The sequence below is a fragment of the Lasiodiplodia theobromae genome, assembly GCF_012971845.1.
Source record: "Lasiodiplodia theobromae strain AM2As chromosome Unknown scaffold_3, whole genome shotgun sequence".
Taxonomy (NCBI): domain Eukaryota; kingdom Fungi; phylum Ascomycota; class Dothideomycetes; order Botryosphaeriales; family Botryosphaeriaceae; genus Lasiodiplodia; species Lasiodiplodia theobromae.
In genome coordinates, this window is record NW_023336519.1 from 1,421,637 (window position 1) to 1,441,884 (window position 20,248).

General features: G+C 54.3%; 5 protein-coding genes across 5 annotated transcripts; 2 read left to right on the plus strand and 3 right to left on the minus strand.

The window, feature by feature from the left end:
• Positions 1 to 250: 250 nt before the first annotated feature.
• Positions 251 to 4,485, minus strand: LTHEOB_1402 (Microtubule-associated protein 4; the record flags this gene model as incomplete). Its single annotated transcript, XM_035510100.1, has 2 exons — positions 251 to 3,887; positions 3,950 to 4,485. 2 exons carry the CDS (start codon positions 4,483 to 4,485, stop codon positions 251 to 253), a joined length of 4,173 nt encoding a protein of 1,390 aa, XP_035367749.1.
• A 917-nt stretch (positions 4,486 to 5,402) lies between these two features.
• Positions 5,403 to 6,338, minus strand: LTHEOB_1403 (Cytidylyltransferase; the record flags this gene model as incomplete). The annotated part of the gene is made up of 1 exon (XM_035510101.1): positions 5,403 to 6,338. One exon carries the CDS (start codon positions 6,336 to 6,338, stop codon positions 5,403 to 5,405), a length of 936 nt encoding a protein of 311 aa, XP_035367750.1.
• A 100-nt stretch (positions 6,339 to 6,438) lies between these two features.
• On the minus strand, positions 6,439 to 7,143 carry LTHEOB_1404 (uncharacterized protein; the record flags this gene model as incomplete). Its single annotated transcript, XM_035510102.1, has 1 exon — positions 6,439 to 7,143. One exon carries the CDS (start codon positions 7,141 to 7,143, stop codon positions 6,439 to 6,441), a length of 705 nt encoding a protein of 234 aa, XP_035367751.1.
• A 1,363-nt stretch (positions 7,144 to 8,506) lies between these two features.
• LTHEOB_1405 (Methionine synthase vitamin-B12 independent) lies at positions 8,507 to 10,919 on the plus strand (the record flags this gene model as incomplete). The annotated part of the gene is made up of 3 exons (XM_035510103.1): positions 8,507 to 8,737; positions 8,795 to 8,896; positions 8,952 to 10,919. The coding sequence occupies 3 exons, from the start codon at positions 8,507 to 8,509 to the stop codon at positions 10,917 to 10,919; spliced, it is 2,301 nt and encodes a 766-aa protein (XP_035367752.1).
• A 1,760-nt stretch (positions 10,920 to 12,679) lies between these two features.
• LTHEOB_1406 (uncharacterized protein) lies at positions 12,680 to 13,045 on the plus strand (the record flags this gene model as incomplete). The annotated part of the gene is made up of 1 exon (XM_035510104.1): positions 12,680 to 13,045. One exon carries the CDS (start codon positions 12,680 to 12,682, stop codon positions 13,043 to 13,045), a length of 366 nt encoding a protein of 121 aa, XP_035367753.1.
• Positions 13,046 to 20,248: the final 7,203 nt, after the last annotated feature.

Consider the following 20,248-nt stretch of genomic DNA (forward strand, 5'->3'; position numbering starts at 1 on the left):
CCGTTGACGTTGGAGGTGCTGCCGCCGACCGTGATGCGGCTCTGTCTTGGCGGGAGTTCAAGTCAGCGACACGCTGATTGGTCTCTGCGTATTCCTGCCTCAGGCCTCGAATCACCTTCACGCCTCGTCAACTTCACATTTATCATGGACAGGCTTCCAACTATCCTCCGTCAAAATTAACCCAATCGTACTACTGCACAAGACTATACAAAAATGAATGCCCCGATAATAATGATGCGCCGTGATCACTTCAAACTCCTTCCACCCTCTCTCCCTCCAATTTGAGCCTCTCATCTTCCTCCAAGTCATGCAAGAACCTCATCAACTCCATCGTGGTACCCTCAGCACTACCAATACTAAGGAAGCTGTCGTTTCTCGCAAATCCCTCACTATTTTTGCCTGCATTTTCGCTATAGTTATCTGACAATGTTCTGATCTTGACCTTCTTGACTTTCTTGGCCTCGGCCTCCGCACCCATGCTGGCAAGACGAACCGCCGTTCCAGATGCCGAAGGCGACAGTTGATGATGTTCGTCAGTCGTCTCTGGTTTCTTGCCCGTCGTGTCACAAGCATTGGCATCTTCGGAGCTGCCGAAGTTCGGCATCTGGACGCAAGACTCGTACATCTGCGAGAAAAGGCGTGCATCGGAACGCCACTCGTCCGAAGAGCTCTGCTTCGTCCGCCTCGGGACTTTTGCTGTCATGGTACGCTCAATGGCTACCTTCTCTGGAGCGGCAATTGTAGTCTCCTCTGCAGAACCTTCAGTCTGCCTCTCTAACCGCGTGGGCGTGAGGACAGCCTTCTGCCGCGCATCGTCCATGACGTCCTGGAAATCCTGGCTCGGTGTGCTGAATCGTGTCCACGTACGAGCATTGCTCCACCACTCGGTCGAGCTGTTTGTCTTCTTCCCAAGCGCGCGCTTCCCGCGATCGGCATCACTGCCAAAAGCGCGTGTCCACAGGCGAGCGTTGGCCGCCCAGGATCCATCCGAACTATCTGTCCTGGACTCTTCACGCCGACCGGGCATGGTGGTCTGGGGATGCCTATGCTCGTCTTTGCTTCCTTCTGCCTGAGCCTCCACATTAGGAGCTGCTTGGTCGTCATCCACATAGATGAGGTCTGCTTTCGAAGTCGCGCCATCTGTTTGTAATCCAGGTGCGCTTCCCTGAACCTCAAACATGACTGGTGAGAAGACTGGTGGCAACATCTCCAGCTCCGGATGCTCGAGCGTGCCGCCCTCAGCGATGGAGCTACGGTGGCCATGACCATGTCTCCTGAACTCCTCGCTCTGACTCCTGAAGAGACCGATGTAATGCTTGAGAAAGCTGAAGTTACGGCTGAAGGTCATGCTCTTACTCTTCGACATACCGCTGCGGGTCTTCGTCTTCTTCTTCGGTCGCAGTGTAGCAAGTCGCTGGACTCCACTCTTGCCGTTGTCCTCTTCCTCGGTCGAACTCTCATCCTCCATCTCTTCCGCATCGACAATCTCGTACGCGAAGTCCCGGGTCCTCACGTTATCTGCTGAACCAGCAGGTCCGGTACGTTGCTCTCTGGTGTGACTGGGATAGCGACTCCAAGCACCGAGGTCACCCAGATCAATATCCGCCAACGTCGTCCCGCCCCAGCTATCGATATGCAGGTCTTTCTCAATCGAAACCACACTGGGCTCATCTTTGATCGACGCTCCAGGAGAGATGCCAGTCGCTGGCGTCAAAGATACCGACACTTTGCTCTGCCTGAGCTCATCACCCAGCATCCCACCTCCCTCTTTCAGCCGCGCCAACTCCTCTCCAAATCCAATTTCCAATGGATCGAGCAAAACGGTTGGCGACCTCTGCAGGCCTGGCCTAACTCCACCAAATGTGAAGTCATCGTCAATGGCCGGACCTTTACCCTTCCGGTCGCTCAGCTGAGACCGCGCACTGATAGCACTCCCGCTTCCGCTGCGTTCTCGAAACAAGCCCCGCGCTTCGGCTTTGCCTCCCTTTTCTGGAGACAAGAACATCGCACTCTTCTCCTCGCGGTGTTTCTGTAGAGCTTTCTCCCAGACGGCGCCCTGGCCTAGGTCGTTGCGGCCGTCGCCGATGATCCAGGAGCGAGAGAGTCGGCTAGGCTGATGTTCTTCGATGGGCTCTGACCCTATGGACTCCTTGTGATCCAGAGCGGGTGGGATTCCGGGAGAGTGCGGAGGTGTATGTGAGTCCGAAGGCCCATCCGTATGGGTATCGAGACCATGGGCTCCTTTGAGTGTCTTGTCTTTAGAGCCATCAAAGACCAGATTCTCCTGAGACCTTGAAGTTTTCCTGGCATGCAGCGCGTGATTGTGCGACGCACGGCGCAAGTTCGCATAGGTTTTTCTGCGGAAGAACGAGAAAGTCGAGAATCTCTTACTGGGTGTCTTGATGCTGGGTGTCCTTTTCTCGCCCCTGACGCTACTCGGCTGCTTCGCTGGCGGTGGCGTAACAAGCTGCTCTCTCGGGACCTTCTCGCTCGACACGGGTGACTCGATTGCAGTGACAGGGGTGATGTCCAAAGAGCTATCTGTCGTCTCTTCAGAGCTCTGCTGGTTAGGCCTCAGAGGCACATCCTCTCCTGCATCAGTCATCTGGTCCGAAGAATCCAGCAACTCGTATGCATGCTGTTTTCCCTTTCCGCTCGCGTTGGTGTTGCCTTTCTGTGTCGTCTCGGGTCGCTCATTCGCCGTCCTAAAAGTCAACCCTGTGTCCGCCCTGTTGAGCAAGTTCGTCGAGCTTGATGGTGGAAAGGCACCAGGCATTGCTGAGGACTGCTTTGGGTTCCATTGGACACTATTGCTTCCTTTTTCATTGAGTTGCGCGCCCTCTCTAGTCAGTGCGCCCACATCACTCAAGTTCAACACCTCGTACCCGCTCTTCCTGACGATGGCTCCAGGCCCGCTGCTGGAGGAAGAGGCGATGGTATTCAGCTGTTTGGAAGCCACAGGCGTGCAGCTACTGCTCGCCAAGCTGTTCTGGCGTGTCGAGTATACCGAGCTGGGTGAGTATACGCTGCTCGGTGCCGCCGACACGACATTGCCCCAGCCTTCAGGCACGCGCTCACTCGCAAACCCAGACGATGAGCAGCGCAGTCTTCGAACCGTGCTGTTGCTCGGCTGCATGTGGAGAGGGGGTGGCACGCCCAACCCACCACTAACGCCGCTCACAACACTGCCCCTCGCGGAGCGCTGGAGTGGCTGCTGCGATTCGGTCATCAACGGTCCCGAGATTCCGGACAGTGTGCTCTCGGAGCGCAGATGTTGGGATATGCGCATGTTGTGTAAATGCACGCTCGCGCTTTCCGAGTCAGGAATATTGGTAGGCAGGACATTGACAGAGGCGCGGCGGGCAGCACCTGGGCGGGTGCTTAGGGCACGCTGCTCTGCATCAGGTAAGGCTTCAGAGACGGCGCGACAAGTAGTAGTATCGGTGCCATGGTTCGTGCTCGGAGACGAAGCAAAGGGGAGCTTGTTGGGAAAGCTTGGGCTGGTGTTGAGCTTGATCTCGTCAGGAGCTCCCTCCTGAGCTTTATCCTCGCGTATTATGTGCTTTGGTTCAGTAAGTGGGAGATTGAGAGGAGTGGTCTCGTCTTTTGACAGAGACCAGACTTTGCTATTGAAAGACGAAGCGAGGCTCGGCAGCTCTGTGGGTTTGAGATCGGGTGTAGCAGGCCGTAAATTGTCCGCTGACTTCGAACGCCTGCGCAGGTGTTGTTCTGCGAACTTTTTCCATGGGCTGCTTCTGCCGCTTGGCTGGTACAACTGGAGCAGGTCTTCGACGCTGACATTGCATGAGGGCAGTACGCCTAAGTCGGAGAGGCCTTCAGGTATACGGATGGACAGGACAGGTGCGCTGCTGCTTGGTTCGCCCCATCTGAATTAAGGATAATCAGTATCGAAGTTTCATTAAAATCCGATCATTGGGGGGAGACTCACCCGTACGGCCCACTGCCGGCACCTTTTCCTCCCCAATCAATGCTGCTCACATCACCCCTCCGATCTGTGCTGCGTTTGCTTTTGATAGGCGATAGTTTCGCTTTTTCTTCGTCGTTATCCGGAAGCGTCACGGTTTTCGTCAAACGTTCAACGACACTGTCCCTGATATCCGGCAAGCTTGCCGCATCCGAGTCATACGTCCGGCTAAGCAAGACCTCGCGTGTCTCAGAACCAACAGGGTGCATCTCGAGAGCAGCAGCATCGTCTTTCTTGTTTTTCAACTTGGACTTCTTGCTTTTGACTTTCTTCTCGCCAGGCAAGTCTTGCTGCTTCTGTTGCTGCTCCTTTTGCGCCTTTTCCTTGGCTGCGGCTGCTTTCTTCAGATTGGACAAGCTAAGGTTCGATCTGCTCAGTTCTCGCGTCAGACGCTTCAAGAGCTTTCTCTTCTTTGGCTTTCTGTCGTTCTTGGCTTCATCGTGGGTCCTTTCGGTGGCTGTAGCAGGCCTTGAACGTGGGGCTTGGCTCAGCAGCGCCATGCTAGAAGCGGGTCCAGCAGACGGCGGCAGGGTAGACCCTGCCTCGGCGAAGATCTGCTGCAGCTCGATGAGTTCATCGCTGGTATGCGAGGTGCTGGGTTCGTGATGATCGAGCAGCGGCGTTTGAGCGGGAGCATTTCCACCAGACTTTGGCTGATGCGAGTGACGACGGAATGGTAAGGGAGAGCCAGGGCGAGAATCCGTGTGTGCAGCGCAGCAGAGCTTTTCTGCAACCGCTGGTGATGGAGACATGATGGCTGGGTTTGTCTTGACTTGCAGTCTGCTCTGTAGGGTCTGAGACGTGCAATGAAGGGCTGGAACGCGCTGGTTACGGTTCGTTCGGGAGGGAAACTGCTTGTGAGCAAATTGCAGCGACGTGCTCCAACGCCGCAAAAGCGGTTCGATCGGTGTTTGGAAGCACGGAATTGGTGCTGCCGGACGAGAGGTGAGATGCTTCGAGAATACGACCCAGATCGAACAATGCAGGAATAAGAGAGGAGTGAGATGAACGAGCCTGAAACAAAGCCCATTGGCGACAGGAGACCAGTAAGTGACGGGACAGGAAGGGGCGAGCAAACAGGAGAGCTGACGAGGTAGCAGCTGGCGCCCTCGCAACGCACCTAACTAGTACATCAAGACCGGCAGGTACAGTCTACAACCACGCGCAAATTGCTTTACCACGATAGTTAGCTCGTAGTGCAATACCGAAAATCATATTAGAACAAGTGTAAAGAAACTTAGATCAAAGCATAAATCGCAACGACAACTCGCTGGTACATGTGCAGTGCATGGCGATAATCTGTGGTGCGAATGGTGCAATGTAAGCTGGAGCACAGGCTCCGTTGTTCGCACTGAAGGAACGGTATGTCTGCATAGTCGTTACATAAACTCCATTCATAACAGATAACTCAGCTTCGTCAAGCCATTTTCGCGTCTTTAGCGTTCTCCTCATACAGATGCTGGTTCTCGACCCAGGCCGCAACACCAGGTGTGCAAAGGTTCTGGAGCTCGTCCCAGCTGTGTGCTTTGGCTGCCTTGCGAATCCGTGTGGAACTCACACCGATACCTTCCTGACCAACGAGATAGTCCACTTGTCCAGCCCATTCCGGCTTGAATCCTTCCGCCGCCAGCGATCCTTGGGCCAGTCCTTCGATGTATGCAATCTGTTGTTCTGTCGTACCGAATTCCTGAGAGCTCGAATCGTTCGGGTCGGACGGGCGTAGAGTAGCCAGGATCTTGTGGCCAGGGTCGAAGTAGGGCGCCAGTGCTGAGAGCGGAGGCGAGTGATCAGGGTAGTACTTTGACGCGAGGAACCGGGTCACGGTGTCGTAGCCAATGAGATGTACATGGGTGGGGTTACTGGGGTATGGATTCGGTTGAGATGTGGTGATTGCAATAGACTTGTCGGTGTAGTACGGCTTTTTGGTCAGGCCGATGTCGATCGCTACATCAGAGCGAGATGGGAAAGCGGACGCTGTGTTCGATAGGCTTGCAGAAAGGTCCTCGGCGAAAAGTGTCATCATGGCAAGGCGGTGTTCGAAACTCGCAGGGGCGGGCGCCTTGTCCGCATTATGCGTGCTGAAGAGAAGGAGTATCCGGTGAGGGCCGGGATCTCGGATTACAGGTCGGGTAACAGCAGATGTCGCAAGGGCTTGGTGGGCAACAGAGGGTGGGTTGAAGGAAGAATCTAGTATGTACAGCGTTTTTGGAGGCTGCGGGGTGCTGGCAGCGGGGTTGATTGTCCGAACAATGCGAAATGCAGACGACGAGGAAGTGAAGGCATGCAGCGCGGATTGGAGCTCTGGGAGCTGCGCACGCATAGAGGCGATGCGGCCTGCCATGGTGTCTGCCATTGGGAGTTGACGTGTGGGAGGTGAGCAGGACAGCGACTGGTGCGGCGACGCGACGGAGATTGCGCACAGACCCGATCTCGCGATGAGGTCAGATCACCAGTCAGGGAACAGGCGCGGGAGGCGGCGGCGGGTAAACGCTCATGGCCTCATTGCGCCCTGCTGAATCACCCACAACAGCCGGGTCCATGGGGATGCTGTCGGGCTGGGTCAGCTCCTCACGCAGGCGCGAGGCCAGGTCTGCTTCCTGCATGTCCACGTCCTGCGGCGGCTCGCCAGTCTCGTGCTCACTGGGCGCGGCGAAAGACATTAACTGATGTTGAACGTAGAGAGGACTGTGCTGAGGCGGAGGCGGAGGCGCATACTTTGGCTGCTGCTGGGGCTGATGTTGCTGCTGCTGTGGTTGCTGCTGCGGCTGCTGGTCCGGCTGCTCGTGGGGCGGCGACAGCTGCGGGAGCGGCTGCTGGCCCTCGAGCGAAGCTGACGGCGGACCTTGCGGCGGCTCCTGCTGCTGGTCCGACTGCTGGGCATCGGGCTTCTTCGGTGTAGCGGTTGCATCCTTGCGCGGGCGGCCGGTGCGCTTGCCATCCTCGATGTGCTTCAGCTCGATCTTCTTGCTGACATCTGGATCGAAGCCGCGCTTGCGGGCTCTGCTGTAGATGTGCCGGATGGTCCGACTCGCAACGCCCGTCTGCTCCAGGATCTCTTTGTCGGAGAAGCCATTGACCTTGAGCGTCAGCGCCTGCACGCGCGTGGCAATGTCGTGCGGCGCGTGACGTTCCTTTGCGTCCTTGGATTCCTTGGACATGACGGGCAGCGATGGATAGACAACGGGCGTGGGTTGATATTGTTCGAGAGACGCGTGCGGAGGGGCGAGGCACAGAAGGGGCGCGCAGGAAAAGTATGTGGCCGAATCGGCGCCATGTGCCGCCCCATCCACCGCCAGTTTCCGAGCGTGCCCGCTGCCGCTTCCACCCCTCCAACGGCAAGAGTACGGCCGCGTCTTCTGCACATCGCGTTTCGAGAAGCCGATGGCTGGCCCAGGCTCGCTCTTATCTTGCTGCATGCGTCTCCGACTGGAGAGCTTGTCGCGTGCGCTCCGCCGGGCCGCGCTGGCTGGCTGCCTGCCGTGCAGCAGCGGAGAGCACAGCACGCCGTTGACGCACTCTATGGCGCGTCTGCTCAACATCGCACGACCGCAGTGGCATGTGCAAGCATGACGGGACTAGCCACCTCACTCGAGATTGCAAGAAGCGGGCAAAGCTTTCCGCAAGATTCAAGCTGGGATCCGGCTGGATCTGCCATGCATTCCGCTCCTGCGCTTGCGTTCAATTGCCACGATTGCTCGCTTTATCGCCCATTTCTGATCCCCAGACGCGCAGGCCGACAAGGGAGCGTCCACAGATGCGACGCGGCCGCTGCAAGTCATCGCGCTCGGACATCTCAGAGTTGACTTGGCCTCAGGGTCTCGCGCGAATGACAGGCTGCTCCTCGGACACCTGCCTCGGACACAATCGGCGAGAATCTGGCCTGTAATGCGCCGAAGGACCCCGGGGCAAGCCTGTCTCGAGCGCGACGGCGCGTGGAGATGGTGCACAGCACTGGCCGACCGACGCCCATGCGCGGCCCCGCGGCGATGTTTTTTGCGTGCTGGTTGCCACAGTTGCGCCCAACAAGGCGTGCGAAGTGGTTGTTGTGGCCTCAGGCAGCGAGGCGTGGCAGAATGCGATGCCGAGGGCCATCTGCCGAAGATCGACTTTTGCGTGCGCGCGCGGACTCCATCAAGGTAGCTTCCCCAGAACGCGGGGCAGCTTGGTGCAGGCGTATAAATATGCTTGGGACCTCTCCACCATGTGGTCGGCGAGCTTTTGCTCTGTGAAAATTCGACAATGTCGGCGGCGCAGACTTTCTCGGCTCACCCAATTGTGACCGACATCGGAATGAGCACGCCAGCGACGCTTTCGGCGCTAGTTCACCAGCTGCCCACAGGCCAATGGCGGGGCGCGAGTATATTTTTCTCGCGCCCCTCCCCGCCGACCGTCCACCTTCATCCTCCCCACCACCTCCTCCATTTTCATCTATAAAGGCCTCTGCACCCGTCGGAGCCTTTACTGCATCACTTTCCTTCACCTGCTCTTAGTATTCCCATTCTCAGAGCAACTCCCGCCAAGATGGTCCAGTCGTCCGTCCTCGGTTTCCCCCGCATGGGTGTGAACCGTGACCTGAAGAAGGCCAACGAGGCCTACTGGGCCGGCAAGATCTCGCGCGACGAGGTCCTCGCCGAGGGCAAGAGGCTGCGTCTTGCCCACTGGAAGATCCAGAAGGATGCTGGCGTCGACATCATCCCCAGCAACGACTTCGCTTTCTACGACCACGTCCTCGACCACATCCAGATGTTCAACGTGAGTCATCTATCCCGCCATCATCCGGGCGAGCTCAGCTAACAATTGATCTCGCAGGCCATCCCCGAGCGTTACTCCAAGCACGGTCTCGAGCCCATTGACGAGTACTTCGCCATGGGCCGTGGTCACCAGAAGGATGGCATCGACGTTCCTTCTCTGGTAAGCGAACACACATACCACGAATAAGGGAAATGGAATCTGACGGAGCCCCCAGGAAATGGTCAAGTGGTTCGACTCGAACTACCACTACGTCAAGCCCACCCTCCAGGACAACCAGACCTTCAAGCTGGCTGCCAACCCCAAGCCGGTCGCTGAGTTCCTCGAGGCCAAGGAGGCTGGCATCGTCACCCGCCCCGTCCTCCTCGGCCCGGTCTCCTTCCTTGCCCTTGGCAAGGCCGACCGTGGCCAGAGCGTCAAGCCCATCTCTCTCCTCGAGAAGCTGCTCCCCGTCTACGTCGAGCTGCTTGAGAAGCTGAAGGCCGCCGGCGCCGAGACCGTCCAGATTGACGAGCCCGTCCTCGTCTTCGACCTCCCCGCCGAGGTCAAGGCTGCCTTCAAGCCTGCCTACGAGAAGCTCTCTGGCTCCAACATCCCCAAGCTCGTCCTCGCCACCTACTTCGGTGACATCGTCCACAACTTCGATGTCTTCCCCGCCATCTCTCACCTGTACGGTCTCCACATCGACCTTGTCCGCAACCCTGAGCAGCTCGTCCCTGTCATTGAGAAGCTCGGCTCCCAGCAGGTCCTGTCGGCTGGTGTTGTCGACGGCCGTAACATCTGGAAGACCAACTTCAAGAGGGCCATCGAGCTCGTTGAGACTGCCGTCCAGAAGCTCGGCAAGGAGCGTGTCATCGTTGCCACCTCCAGCTCTCTCCTTCACACCCCCCACACTCTCGCCAGCGAGAAGAACCTCGATGCCGAGGTCCGTGACTGGTTCTCGTTCGCCAGCGAGAAGACCGTTGAGGTCGCCATCATCGCCAAGGCCGTCACTGAGGGCCCCGCCTCGGTCCGTGAGCAGATCGACGCCAACGCCAAGTCGATGCAGTCTCGCGCCTCGTCTGCCCGCACCAACGACCCCAACGTCAAGAAGCGCCAGTCTGAGGTCACCCCCGAGCAGCACAACCGCAAGTCTGCGTTCCCTGAGCGCTACGCCCAGCAGAAGACCCACCTCAAGCTGCCTCTCTTCCCCACCACCACCATCGGCTCCTTCCCCCAGACCAAGGAGATCCGTGTCCAGCGCAACAAGTTCACCAAGGGCGAGATCACCGCCCAGGAGTACGAGAAGTTCATCGAGAAGGAGATCGACGATGTCATTGCCATCCAGGACGAGCTTGACCTGGACGTCTACGTCCACGGTGAGCCTGAGCGTAACGACATGGTCCAGTACTTCGGTGAGCGCCTGAACGGCTACGTCTTCACCACCCACGCCTGGGTCCAGTCTTACGGCTCCCGCTGCGTCCGTCCCCCGATCATCGTCGGTGACATCTCTCGCCCCGCTCCTATGACCGTCAAGGAGTCCAAGTACGCTGCCCAGAAGTCCAGCAAGCCCATGAAGGGCATGCTTACTGGCCCCATCACCTGCTTGCGCTGGTCTTTCCCCCGTGATGACGTCCACCAGTCGGTCCAGGCTCAGCAGCTCGCTCTCGCTCTCCGTGACGAGGTTGTTGACCTTGAGGCCGCTGGCATCTACGTCATCCAGGTCGATGAGCCCGCTCTCCGTGAGGGTCTCCCTCTCCGCTCTGGCAAGGAGCGTGAGGCCTACCTCAGCTGGGCCGTCGACTCGTTCAAGCTCTCGACTGCCGGTGTCCAGGACTCGACGCAGATCCACTCTCACTTCTGCTACTCTGAGTTCCAGGACTTCTTCCACGCCATCGCCGCTCTCGATGCCGATGTCCTCTCGATCGAGAACAGCAAGAGCGATGCCAAGCTCCTCCAGGTCTTCGTCGACAAGGCGTACCCCCGCCACATCGGCCCTGGTGTCTACGACATCCACTCGCCGCGTGTTCCCCCGGAGGATGAGATCAAGTACCGCATCGAGGAGATGCTTGCTTACCTCAAGCCCGAGCAGCTCTGGATCAACCCTGACTGCGGTCTCAAGACCCGTCAGTGGAAGGAGACCAAGGAGGCGCTGACCAACATGGTCAACGCTGCCAAGTTCTACCGCCAGAAGCACGCCAACTAAGCGTGTAGCAGCTACTCCAACATAGCTGCGACAGTCACCAGCAATGGTGACTGATCTTTCATGTGTTACGATATCAAAAGTCTTTTCAACAGGCATGATATGAGTGGGGTTGAGTGGAGAATTCAACATGGGCGTTTTTTCAACAATGGAAACTTTGCACGGCGTTTCGGTACAGGGAAACGGATGGGGAAAAAATTGCAGCGTTCAACATGCGCCGCAGGAGCTTGGTTAAGAGCTGATACCCCTCAACAGGGTGATTGATAGTATAAAGGGTGCCGCAAGAGGCAACCCAATTGAGATACCAATAATGGAACAAGATTTAAAGTTCCTTCTGACCTCATTCCGCTCGCTTGCTTATCTCGTGAAGACACTTCGGCCAGCGTATGGCCTCTGGGTGTGACGACAGCCAACGTGTTTGATGTTGGGACGAGCCACCCCGCGTGCTTTCCTATCGATACCCATGCCCCTGAGGCACCCAGCTGTGCTGGGACCCTGACGTCGATGGTGGTCCTTGCTCACAGAGTTCTCTGTCACGGAGAAAGTATGAGCACGTGTCCTTTCATCCCAAAAGCATATGAAAGAGAGGATATCAGCAGACACGGGTCGTACTTGCCGCTTGCCTCGGGGCTTGATGGGGCGACATATTTCGGACAAATGGGCCTTCACACTACTACTGGGTCCGTCGAATAAGCACGAGATGGCCACTGCTCAGTAAATGCGAAGTGATTCCAATACTGCGGGCCGTTCAATAAAGGCGTCAGAAGCGCGAGCCTAGGCGAGCGATCCCATCCAGTCTCCTCAAAAAGGATTAATTTGTACGGAAACGCAAGAAATGAGGCTGGTGACTAAGAGACCGGTCAAGGAGAGCGCACGGAGAGGAGAGCGGTCCGCGAGCCAGACAGCAAGCATCAGTGCCGCCTCTCTTTCCGCAACAGCTTTAACTACGTGCGCGGCACGGCGGGTAGGGCTGACAATTTTAGAGCATCGTTTCTGAAATTGCGTTTCAAGAGTGTGCTTCGTCTCTGTTTCACCATATGGGGTTTGAAAAAGCAACTAGGCACAATCGGCCGTACTCCTTCGGGCTAGCAGGTGCGGAAGGAGGGCGGCGCGGGACGTCGGGAGGAGCGTTGAATGGTGCCGCTGGTGAAATGAGCAGTCGAGGCCAGGCCTGCAAAGTGAATCATTGGCAACGCAAGCATTTTAGCTTCGGAGCATGTTTTTATTGCGTCCTCCATCATCCTGTCGCCAAATGTCGGCGATCCGCAGAAGGGGGTGCGCCTCGGGCTCGCCGCCAAACTCGCACGAAATTGTGATTTTGATTGTAAGCAGACAAAAGCTCAGTCTAATTACGGGGATCTGCGCTTTATGCGAGAGACACACGTACCCGTGCTCCACCGTTTGCGCCTCCCCCCATCACCAGAGCGCCAAGTGCTAGAAGGCGCCCCGTGCTCGAACCACCATCTCGCTACTTACGAGACATGGGGGGTTGAAGGGCCAGAAAGTTATAGAATCTCCGCTATTAACCCGCCCATCATTACTTCGCTCTGGTTTCGCATCTACACCGACAGCCTTTAACTTTTCATCCACCTCGACTCTTCCTCTTTCCACTCCCAAGCTGCTCACACATCAACGACGCGAAGCTCCAGCACCAGCGGTCTGAGCCTCTTGTTTTCGAGGAGAAAAACCCCACCTTTTTCTTACGTACCGGCCTACGTACCCACCAACCACAACCACCACCACTCTCCCATCCACACAACACCATGGCCTCAACCGCAACCTCCGCCGGCTTCGCCACGGGCGCGCTGCAGGTGCCCAAGCACGTCGGGGCGACGCGCGCGGCGTCGTCGGACCGGGCGCGGTCGTTCCGGCGCACGCAGTACAAGAAGTCGGCCAAGGCGCGGCTGGACGAGCTGGTGCGCGAGATCACGACGGCGCGGCACGAGCGCGAGGCGCGCACGCCGCGGGCCACGGGCGGCGCCAGCGAGCTGGACGAGAGCATCAAGCTGCTGCACGACAAGCACGCCGCGCTGGAGATCTGGAGCCAGGAGCTGCGGTGCTCGGGCGGCGAGCGCAGCCGCAGCCGCAGCGCCAGCCGCACGAGGGGTGCCGAGAGCGGGCCTGAGTGAAGAGATTTTGGGGTATCTTTTTGCGGGGGAGAAAGAAAAAAAAAAGCTGGGACATATGGGGTTTAGTGAGGGGTTGAGGGATTTTTGAGAGATCTCGTGAGGTATGCCTGCTCTTTTGATTCTTTTTTGGGGGAGGTGGAGAGCTGGGGATGAGCTTGGGCCGGCCGGATGGTCGGTGCGATTGATGAACAAGGTCAGCTGACAAGGTGGTTGAAAGGACAGACAAGAACACTGTTCATTTCTGGGAACACTATCGAACGCACACGCTCTCTCGGCCCCGAAACTACCCCGGCATGATGCAGGACACATGCCAGTCCCACAAACACTCTTTCGCGATATTATGCAACTCCATGCGAACGAACCACGACGCACACTACAGTGGCTACAGCGGAGGCCCCGGAACCACCAGATCTGTCGACCCAGACCAGCGTCCGACGGCCAAGCATACGCTATGAGGGTGGAGGACGTGGACCATCCCGAAGCATTTCAGCAGTATTTCAAACTCTGGTCCGGAAGCTAGGCTGGACAGAGTCCAGTTCCATGATTTTTGGGAGTTTTTTTCTTGTAGGTTGTGGTAGGGTGCGCGTTGCTAGGCACGAGGCGTGCAGGATTTTGCTTCTCTTTTTCATCCCTTTTCGGCAATTCTTTGCCCGCACAACTGTTTTTCAAGCTTTGGCGTTACAAAGGACTTTTTGGGGCTGTATTTGCGCTGGTGCCGGTACTTCATCGCTTTCTTCATTCATTCATTACCACTTCGACAACATATACCCCTCGTTACTGGTTTCGAGACCTTTTGAAATCTTCATCTTGTTATAGCAGTGCGCCACAGTACATGCGCGTGATTCAGCAGTTCGTTTCTCTTTCATTGTCAGCGACTTATGTTTTTGTCGAATACTTCATTACTTTGCGGGGTCAAAAAGTTGCTCTCATGCTCTATGACATTAATTCCTTTCAGCAGCCGGGGTTTTGAAGATGACCCAGTCCACGCTGGATTTCACAACTTTTTGCTTTCAGTCCGGCTACAAGAACATCCACAGCGGTCTCGAAATCCATGCACACCTTCTCATCGCTTTGCGGCGACACCATCGGTTTCCATAATGCCAGCCACGTTCGGTGCAGCATTATTTACACGGCCCACCTATCATTCTTATCATACGCCAATCCAACCACGCAGACGTGAGAGAAGATGCCGTCCGAGGTCAGATCGCAGGACATTATATGAAGCCAAGGCGTTGATGTTGACGTCCGGCCATTTCTGACACAAAGGGCATCCCAGTTTGACACCAAGCGCTGCGAGCAGGCATGTCCTCCCGAAGACATGGCCACAAGAGAGCTTAGCGGGACTTTCACCAATGGTCGACTTCTCCTTCTCTTCATCTGCCGCGCTGTTGAGATCCTCCATGCAAATGCTGCAATTTTCCACACCCCATCTCTTCATGTCATCCACGCTGGCCGGTAAAATAAACCAAGAAAGGAATTCGCGGGTAGCCATTGGATGTCGACACTAGAAATCGGTGTTGATCCCAGTCCGAAAGAAGTCGTGCCGGAGAAGTGTGGATTGGAACCGTATCACTGATCAGGGACTGGTCAAAAGAGTAACGGAGACTTGAAGGACGCCCGCTTTTGGGTGAGCACGAGTGCGGGTGAACGAAGGCTCTGAAGCTCTTATCTACCTCGGCGAATAAGACTTTTGACTCCCGCCTACTCCAGATATGTAAGATTTGACCAGAGAGTATATTGTTTGAGCTCAATGAATCGTCTTCTCTGTGCGATTTCTGTTTACATTTCACTGTTGCAAAAGCGAAATCTCATTTGAATATCATATTTCGTCAATTGCAGGATTCTATCGCCTTCAAACAATTATAGCCGCCTCCGCAGATTCTGTTCTATCCATAGCCTAGTCGTATGACATTTGCCCCACACACAAAGCCTTTACGAGCATTTTCACGATAAATTACAGGCCAATAGTTTAATTCATGACTTGTCCCGCGTATAATCCATTAACATAGAGAGTCCGGATGATGTTATGCCCACTAAATGCTGGGCCCAGGTTAAGTTCAGGTAAGCGAGGTGGTTCTTCCCACGTCGCACGGCATGTAGGGCACTTCTGGTAGGCTTTACCCTGATCTGCGATGACCTCAAGGCAGCCGCGGCCAAATATATGCCCACACCGGAGTTTGCAGGGGTTACTGCAGATGTAACCATCATCTTCTCCGCATTTGGCGGCATCGGCGGCCTTGAATGTTGGGAAATTCCCCCGGCATACGAGGCAGGACGTGGTATCGAATCTTTCCAAGTCTTCCATTGTAGCAGGCGTAAACTCCCGGGGTCTGGGAGCTTTATTAATGTCGCAAAGCTGGTGGGGAAGGTAGGTGGTCTGAATGTGCGAGTGGTCGGACATTTTGACGGGGTAGGTGTAGATATATCCGCGTGAGGTTGATGAGAAAGGTTTTGGATGAACTTTTGGGTGGTCGAGTAATTGACGGAGCGAGTTATGCGTTGTGATCAACCGCTATAAGCTTAATAAGAGCTTCGAGAGGTTGAGGGCGACCTCGTCCATTATAAATGCGGCCAGGTATGAGTTTTAGCCAGGGTGAGTGCAGTTTTGACCGTACCAGTAACCACGCCAAATTGACACCAGCAATCCACTATATTGGCCGATCCAGGAACAACAAATGAATCTGTGCAATAATTCCACTACACATTATGCCACTGCTCCATCTGAAAAGGCATCCAGAGAATGAATTAAAAAATAAAAAAAATAAAAAGGGGGTAGAACCGAACCCAACTCAACATTGTATACCACTCTACAAATCTAAATCCAACTCTTGAACCATACTCGCTAAGTTTCTCGTGTTCAAAGGGCTTATTTTGGTTGAATCGGTACTTGAAAGCTTAACGACTACTATAGGAATATGAATAAGCTTAGATTTCTGAGGAATGTGAAAGGATACTGATTACTGAATGCGGCGAGCGGTGGTGATATACCACTACCAAGCGAGCTAAGCTAAGGCTAATCGAGAAAGGACAATGGCTTGACTGAAATAAAGGAGCAAGGCAAGCAATCGGCAAGCCGTTGGCCGCGTGGAAACACATGCCCAGCGGGCTGCTTGCCGACTTTATTTTCGTTGAAATTTTGTAGCATTGTGAGAGATGTGGATCTTGGTGATACGGGACCGGAAAGACTTGATTTCTGGACTGCAAAGGCGGTGGTTGGGATTCATGTATCTGATGTAAGTTTGGTTCTGTTTGCCCCCCCCCCCCCCCCCCCTTACAAAAAAAAAAGCTTAAGCGATACATCGTAGGTAACCAGCCTGCCTCAACGCCAGTGCACAACAGACCTTTCAATCGTACCACCATAAAATAATACTTCTCCCAAGCGTAGCCAGGCATCGGAACATCTCCAAACTCAGCACGACAACGCTTCAAAAAGTCTGTGCGCGCTCCAGACTACGAACTGTCCGGTCTTGGTTGATGTTGCCCAACTCAGCAGCTTCAGTCAAATCTGAAAGTTTAGTCGGTTAGTTGAAGTAGCACAAACGTTCGTTACAGGCTGAGAGTACAATATACGCAAAACGTAAACAGAGAAGCCCAATCTTACCAGCTACTACGCGGACCCTTCTTGCTGCGAAAGCAGGAAGAAAGCGGCCCCTTTTCCTCCATAAGAAGAAACCAAGTGGCATGACTCCAACGATTATGCCAATCACTGCGGCTATCGCTTCGACCGACCATGTTCGATTTACGTCAACTTGTAGGGCTGGAATGGTATCTGGTAAGGTGAACAATGAGCCTTTGACTTAAGATCATGCAGTGACTCCAAATTCGAAAGCACTCACAATTTGTTGGCTTTGACGTGTCAGACATGATAGCTTGCAGCTTGCAAGGTTGGGAAAAGGGAGGCGTGAAACACAAATATTCAAAAACCTCAGACGCAGAAACTCTGTTCCGACAATGCAGATGATTTGGGAGGTACGAGCAGAATTGTCGGTAGCCACTAAAAAGAAAAGGATGGCAGACTCGGCAGGCTCGGGAGTCTTTTGATCTTTCACCTGAATGAAGTGGTTCTGAAGGTAGTGTAAGCGCATAGAGCTGGCTTCATTTATACATATTCCATGAGAAGTGCGATATACGTTTTTGATTGGCCGAAAGCGAAAGGGGTAAGAGGGTGAGTCGCACACATTGGTCAGAAAAGTTGCGGTCGGAACGCTGTGCCAGATCTGCCGCTCTTGTCAGACCCGCCGCTCTTGTCAGACCCGCCGCCCTTGTCAGACCCGCGTGCCGATACGACACAGGGATCGAGACATCTGAATGGCCCGTATAGCACACAGGGCTTGCTATCAATATCTGACCAACTTGTGCGATGCACCATCTTGTCCCCTTCCCACGTGATATTCGTCTATTCCTGAGCCCCACATGTGCGCCACTACCGCCGTCGCTTTACCAAATATTGTTTCTTGAGTGTATGTCGGTGTTTAGTAGGCGTGGGTACGCAATCATACGCCAGTATCGCCACAAGTCATACCTGCCGCCACATATTACCTACGTAGGCGGCTTATCGCTCCTCCGCCGATGCCCCGCGCGTTCCGCGAGTGTGCCTTGCCGACGAGATTGTCACGTGGGGGACATGAAAGCGCAAGACCTTATAAGCACATGATCAGTCCCTCCTTTCGAGGAATTAGGGAGGGCTGCCGATGTGTGGCAATTTGATGCATCACTACTCATCGTTGTTTAGCATATTTCTGTCCCAGTAAATATCGAAACAAAAATTGAAAGTTTGCTACTGGAGATCTTTGATAGAGTCCATGTAATCAAAGTATGCATTGTTCTTAGCTCTGCACCAAATCAAAGTCCTAGATCGCCGAGGCGTGTCAAATCAGCACGAAATCATCATTTCGAGCTATTCCCACCCGGGCTTACCTGTAGTACTGGGCAATACTTAATCAAGTCAATCATCATTCAGAAAATGATTCCGATGATAGCCATATATATGCTCTGCGCTAGAGAGAATTTGCGGTCAAACGTTTATTCTTGGAGTTATAAAAAGAAGGGAGAGAAACAGACGCCTCTAGTAGATGTGACATAAATTCCGAAGTATGAACCGCAAGAAAATTCCGGTAAATTCTGGACTTGTGCGCAATGACAATCCGAAGCTGAATTCGGGCCTGCTAGCTTTTTATTTGTTCTTCCCGATCGCATCCGTACCCTGTAAGTAGCTGATAGGTAACGTGGCGCAGCAACACATCCCAGCACACAGCCCCGCCCGCCCCCACCAAGATTATCTTGCATACCAACCGATAAGATCCCCGCACAATTGAGAGGAATCCTTCACAGTGTCATGGCACGGTTCAGCGTAGAAGTCTGTTCGACTGGTCGAAATTCGCCCAATTCAGCAATACTCTCGGGACCTATAATCTTTTAGTAAATGAGTTAAGCGTGGTGGTTGTATCAATAGTCACACACTTGATTGCGCAAGAGTTCTCTTCTGAAAGAGGTCAACGAAGGCAACCCGACAAGGCTCGCTCTTCTTCCACACAAATGCCACAACTGGGACAACAGCAATAAATAGTCCCACTAGGGCTACTATGGCCTCCGTTGACCATGCCTGCTGTCCTTGAGGCTCAAGGGCAGGAATAGTATCTGCGAGTGTCAATACTAAGCATCATTTATTTAGAAGAAATACGCGAGAAAGGACTCACAGTTGCCGATAGGTTGAGTGTGGGGATATGGCGTCATGTTTAGGGTGAAGATGCGTGGGGGTCAAGAGATGGTGTCGGTAACGGACCAAGCCTTGCAGTGACCAAAAGGAAGCAATATTCCTAAGAAAGGTGTATACAACGATAGTGGTAAGGGAGTGCACCAATGCGATTCCCTGAAGGTTTGTTGCGAGATCAAAACAAAGTTTGATATGAGAGCGTGGAGAAAGACCAACGGTAACCGCGGGCTGGTAACGGCAGGCTGGCACAGGTGAAGGTGCACTAAGAGGTGTGTCGTTGTATTGAGGAGACAGCGATGCGCCCAGAACAGCACTGCCTCACTCTAGGCCTGAAGCGACGTAGTTTCCATGCGCCCCGGAACTGGGCTTATGGTTACCCACCGCACGGTAGTAGCTGCGTTAGGACTGAAACCTGGATGCACACGCAGTTGCCTGCTGGCGGTTCGCATTTTTGCTGACTGCCTGCCTCGCATGCATGCGCCAATCACAATGCTTCGAATAAAGCCAGCGGTTCAACCCCTGGGATTTCAGGCCCGCAAAGTCCTTTCATGGCAGGTCTTACCGCACATGATCGACAGCTATCAGTTTTAGTTGCAGATCTGTTAGCTGCGCGTGTTGTGCGGTCGGAAGAATGGCGTAGCAGCCTCACGTTAGTCTATGATTGGTACAAGGATACTCTCGAGCAACTGTGACGGCCACCACGGCCAGCTTCTGATACTTCGATGGAGAGGGAAACGGGGGATTATGCCCCATTCCTCTCTTCCCCGTCTCTCTCCATGTTCTCGTCTTCTAAGCGGAGGGAAGGGGGCGGAGGCAGGCAAATTGCGTTTGGGAGAGTTGTTCGGCCAGATATGTAGGGTATGCTTGCCGGTGCAAAAAGAAAAAAAAATGAAGGCTTATGAAATAATGAGGAAAATCCTTGAATAAAATGGACGGTAATGTTCAACAGAGCCATTGGACAGGGGCAGGAAAGACAGCCCTGCAAGAATCAGCCGCAAAAGAGGAAACCTGGTATCGGAAAGACTTGTAGGGTGAGATAAAGCTTTACTTCATATCTGCATGTGGAGTTCAAGGGCCTTGATCACGCCTTTTGCAATAGTCCTGAATAAGCGGAGGAGTGCAAGGAATGAATTATCGTTTTGTGATAATATAACACACGATGGCTGTCTTTCAAAAGTTTTTCTGTTTTATATACTCTTATTTCGAGTTTGGCAAACGATAAAAACTTTGTGTCAAATGGAAGAGGCGCTGAGTGTCCTAATCTACCTATATCGTTTCACCTTTTCAACCCACAGCCCAATCCACCTTTTCGACAAGACTTAACATCATGTGATGTGGACAATATTAAAGACCACGATAACAAGATGAAGACGTGTTTCTGTTGTCCATAGTCAGCGGGAGGCGAAGGCCGTCTTCATTTGCCTAGCACGGCAGCTAACAGTTGCTGTAATTTTACACGTCGCGGAACGTGGATTCCAGCTGCCCGCAAT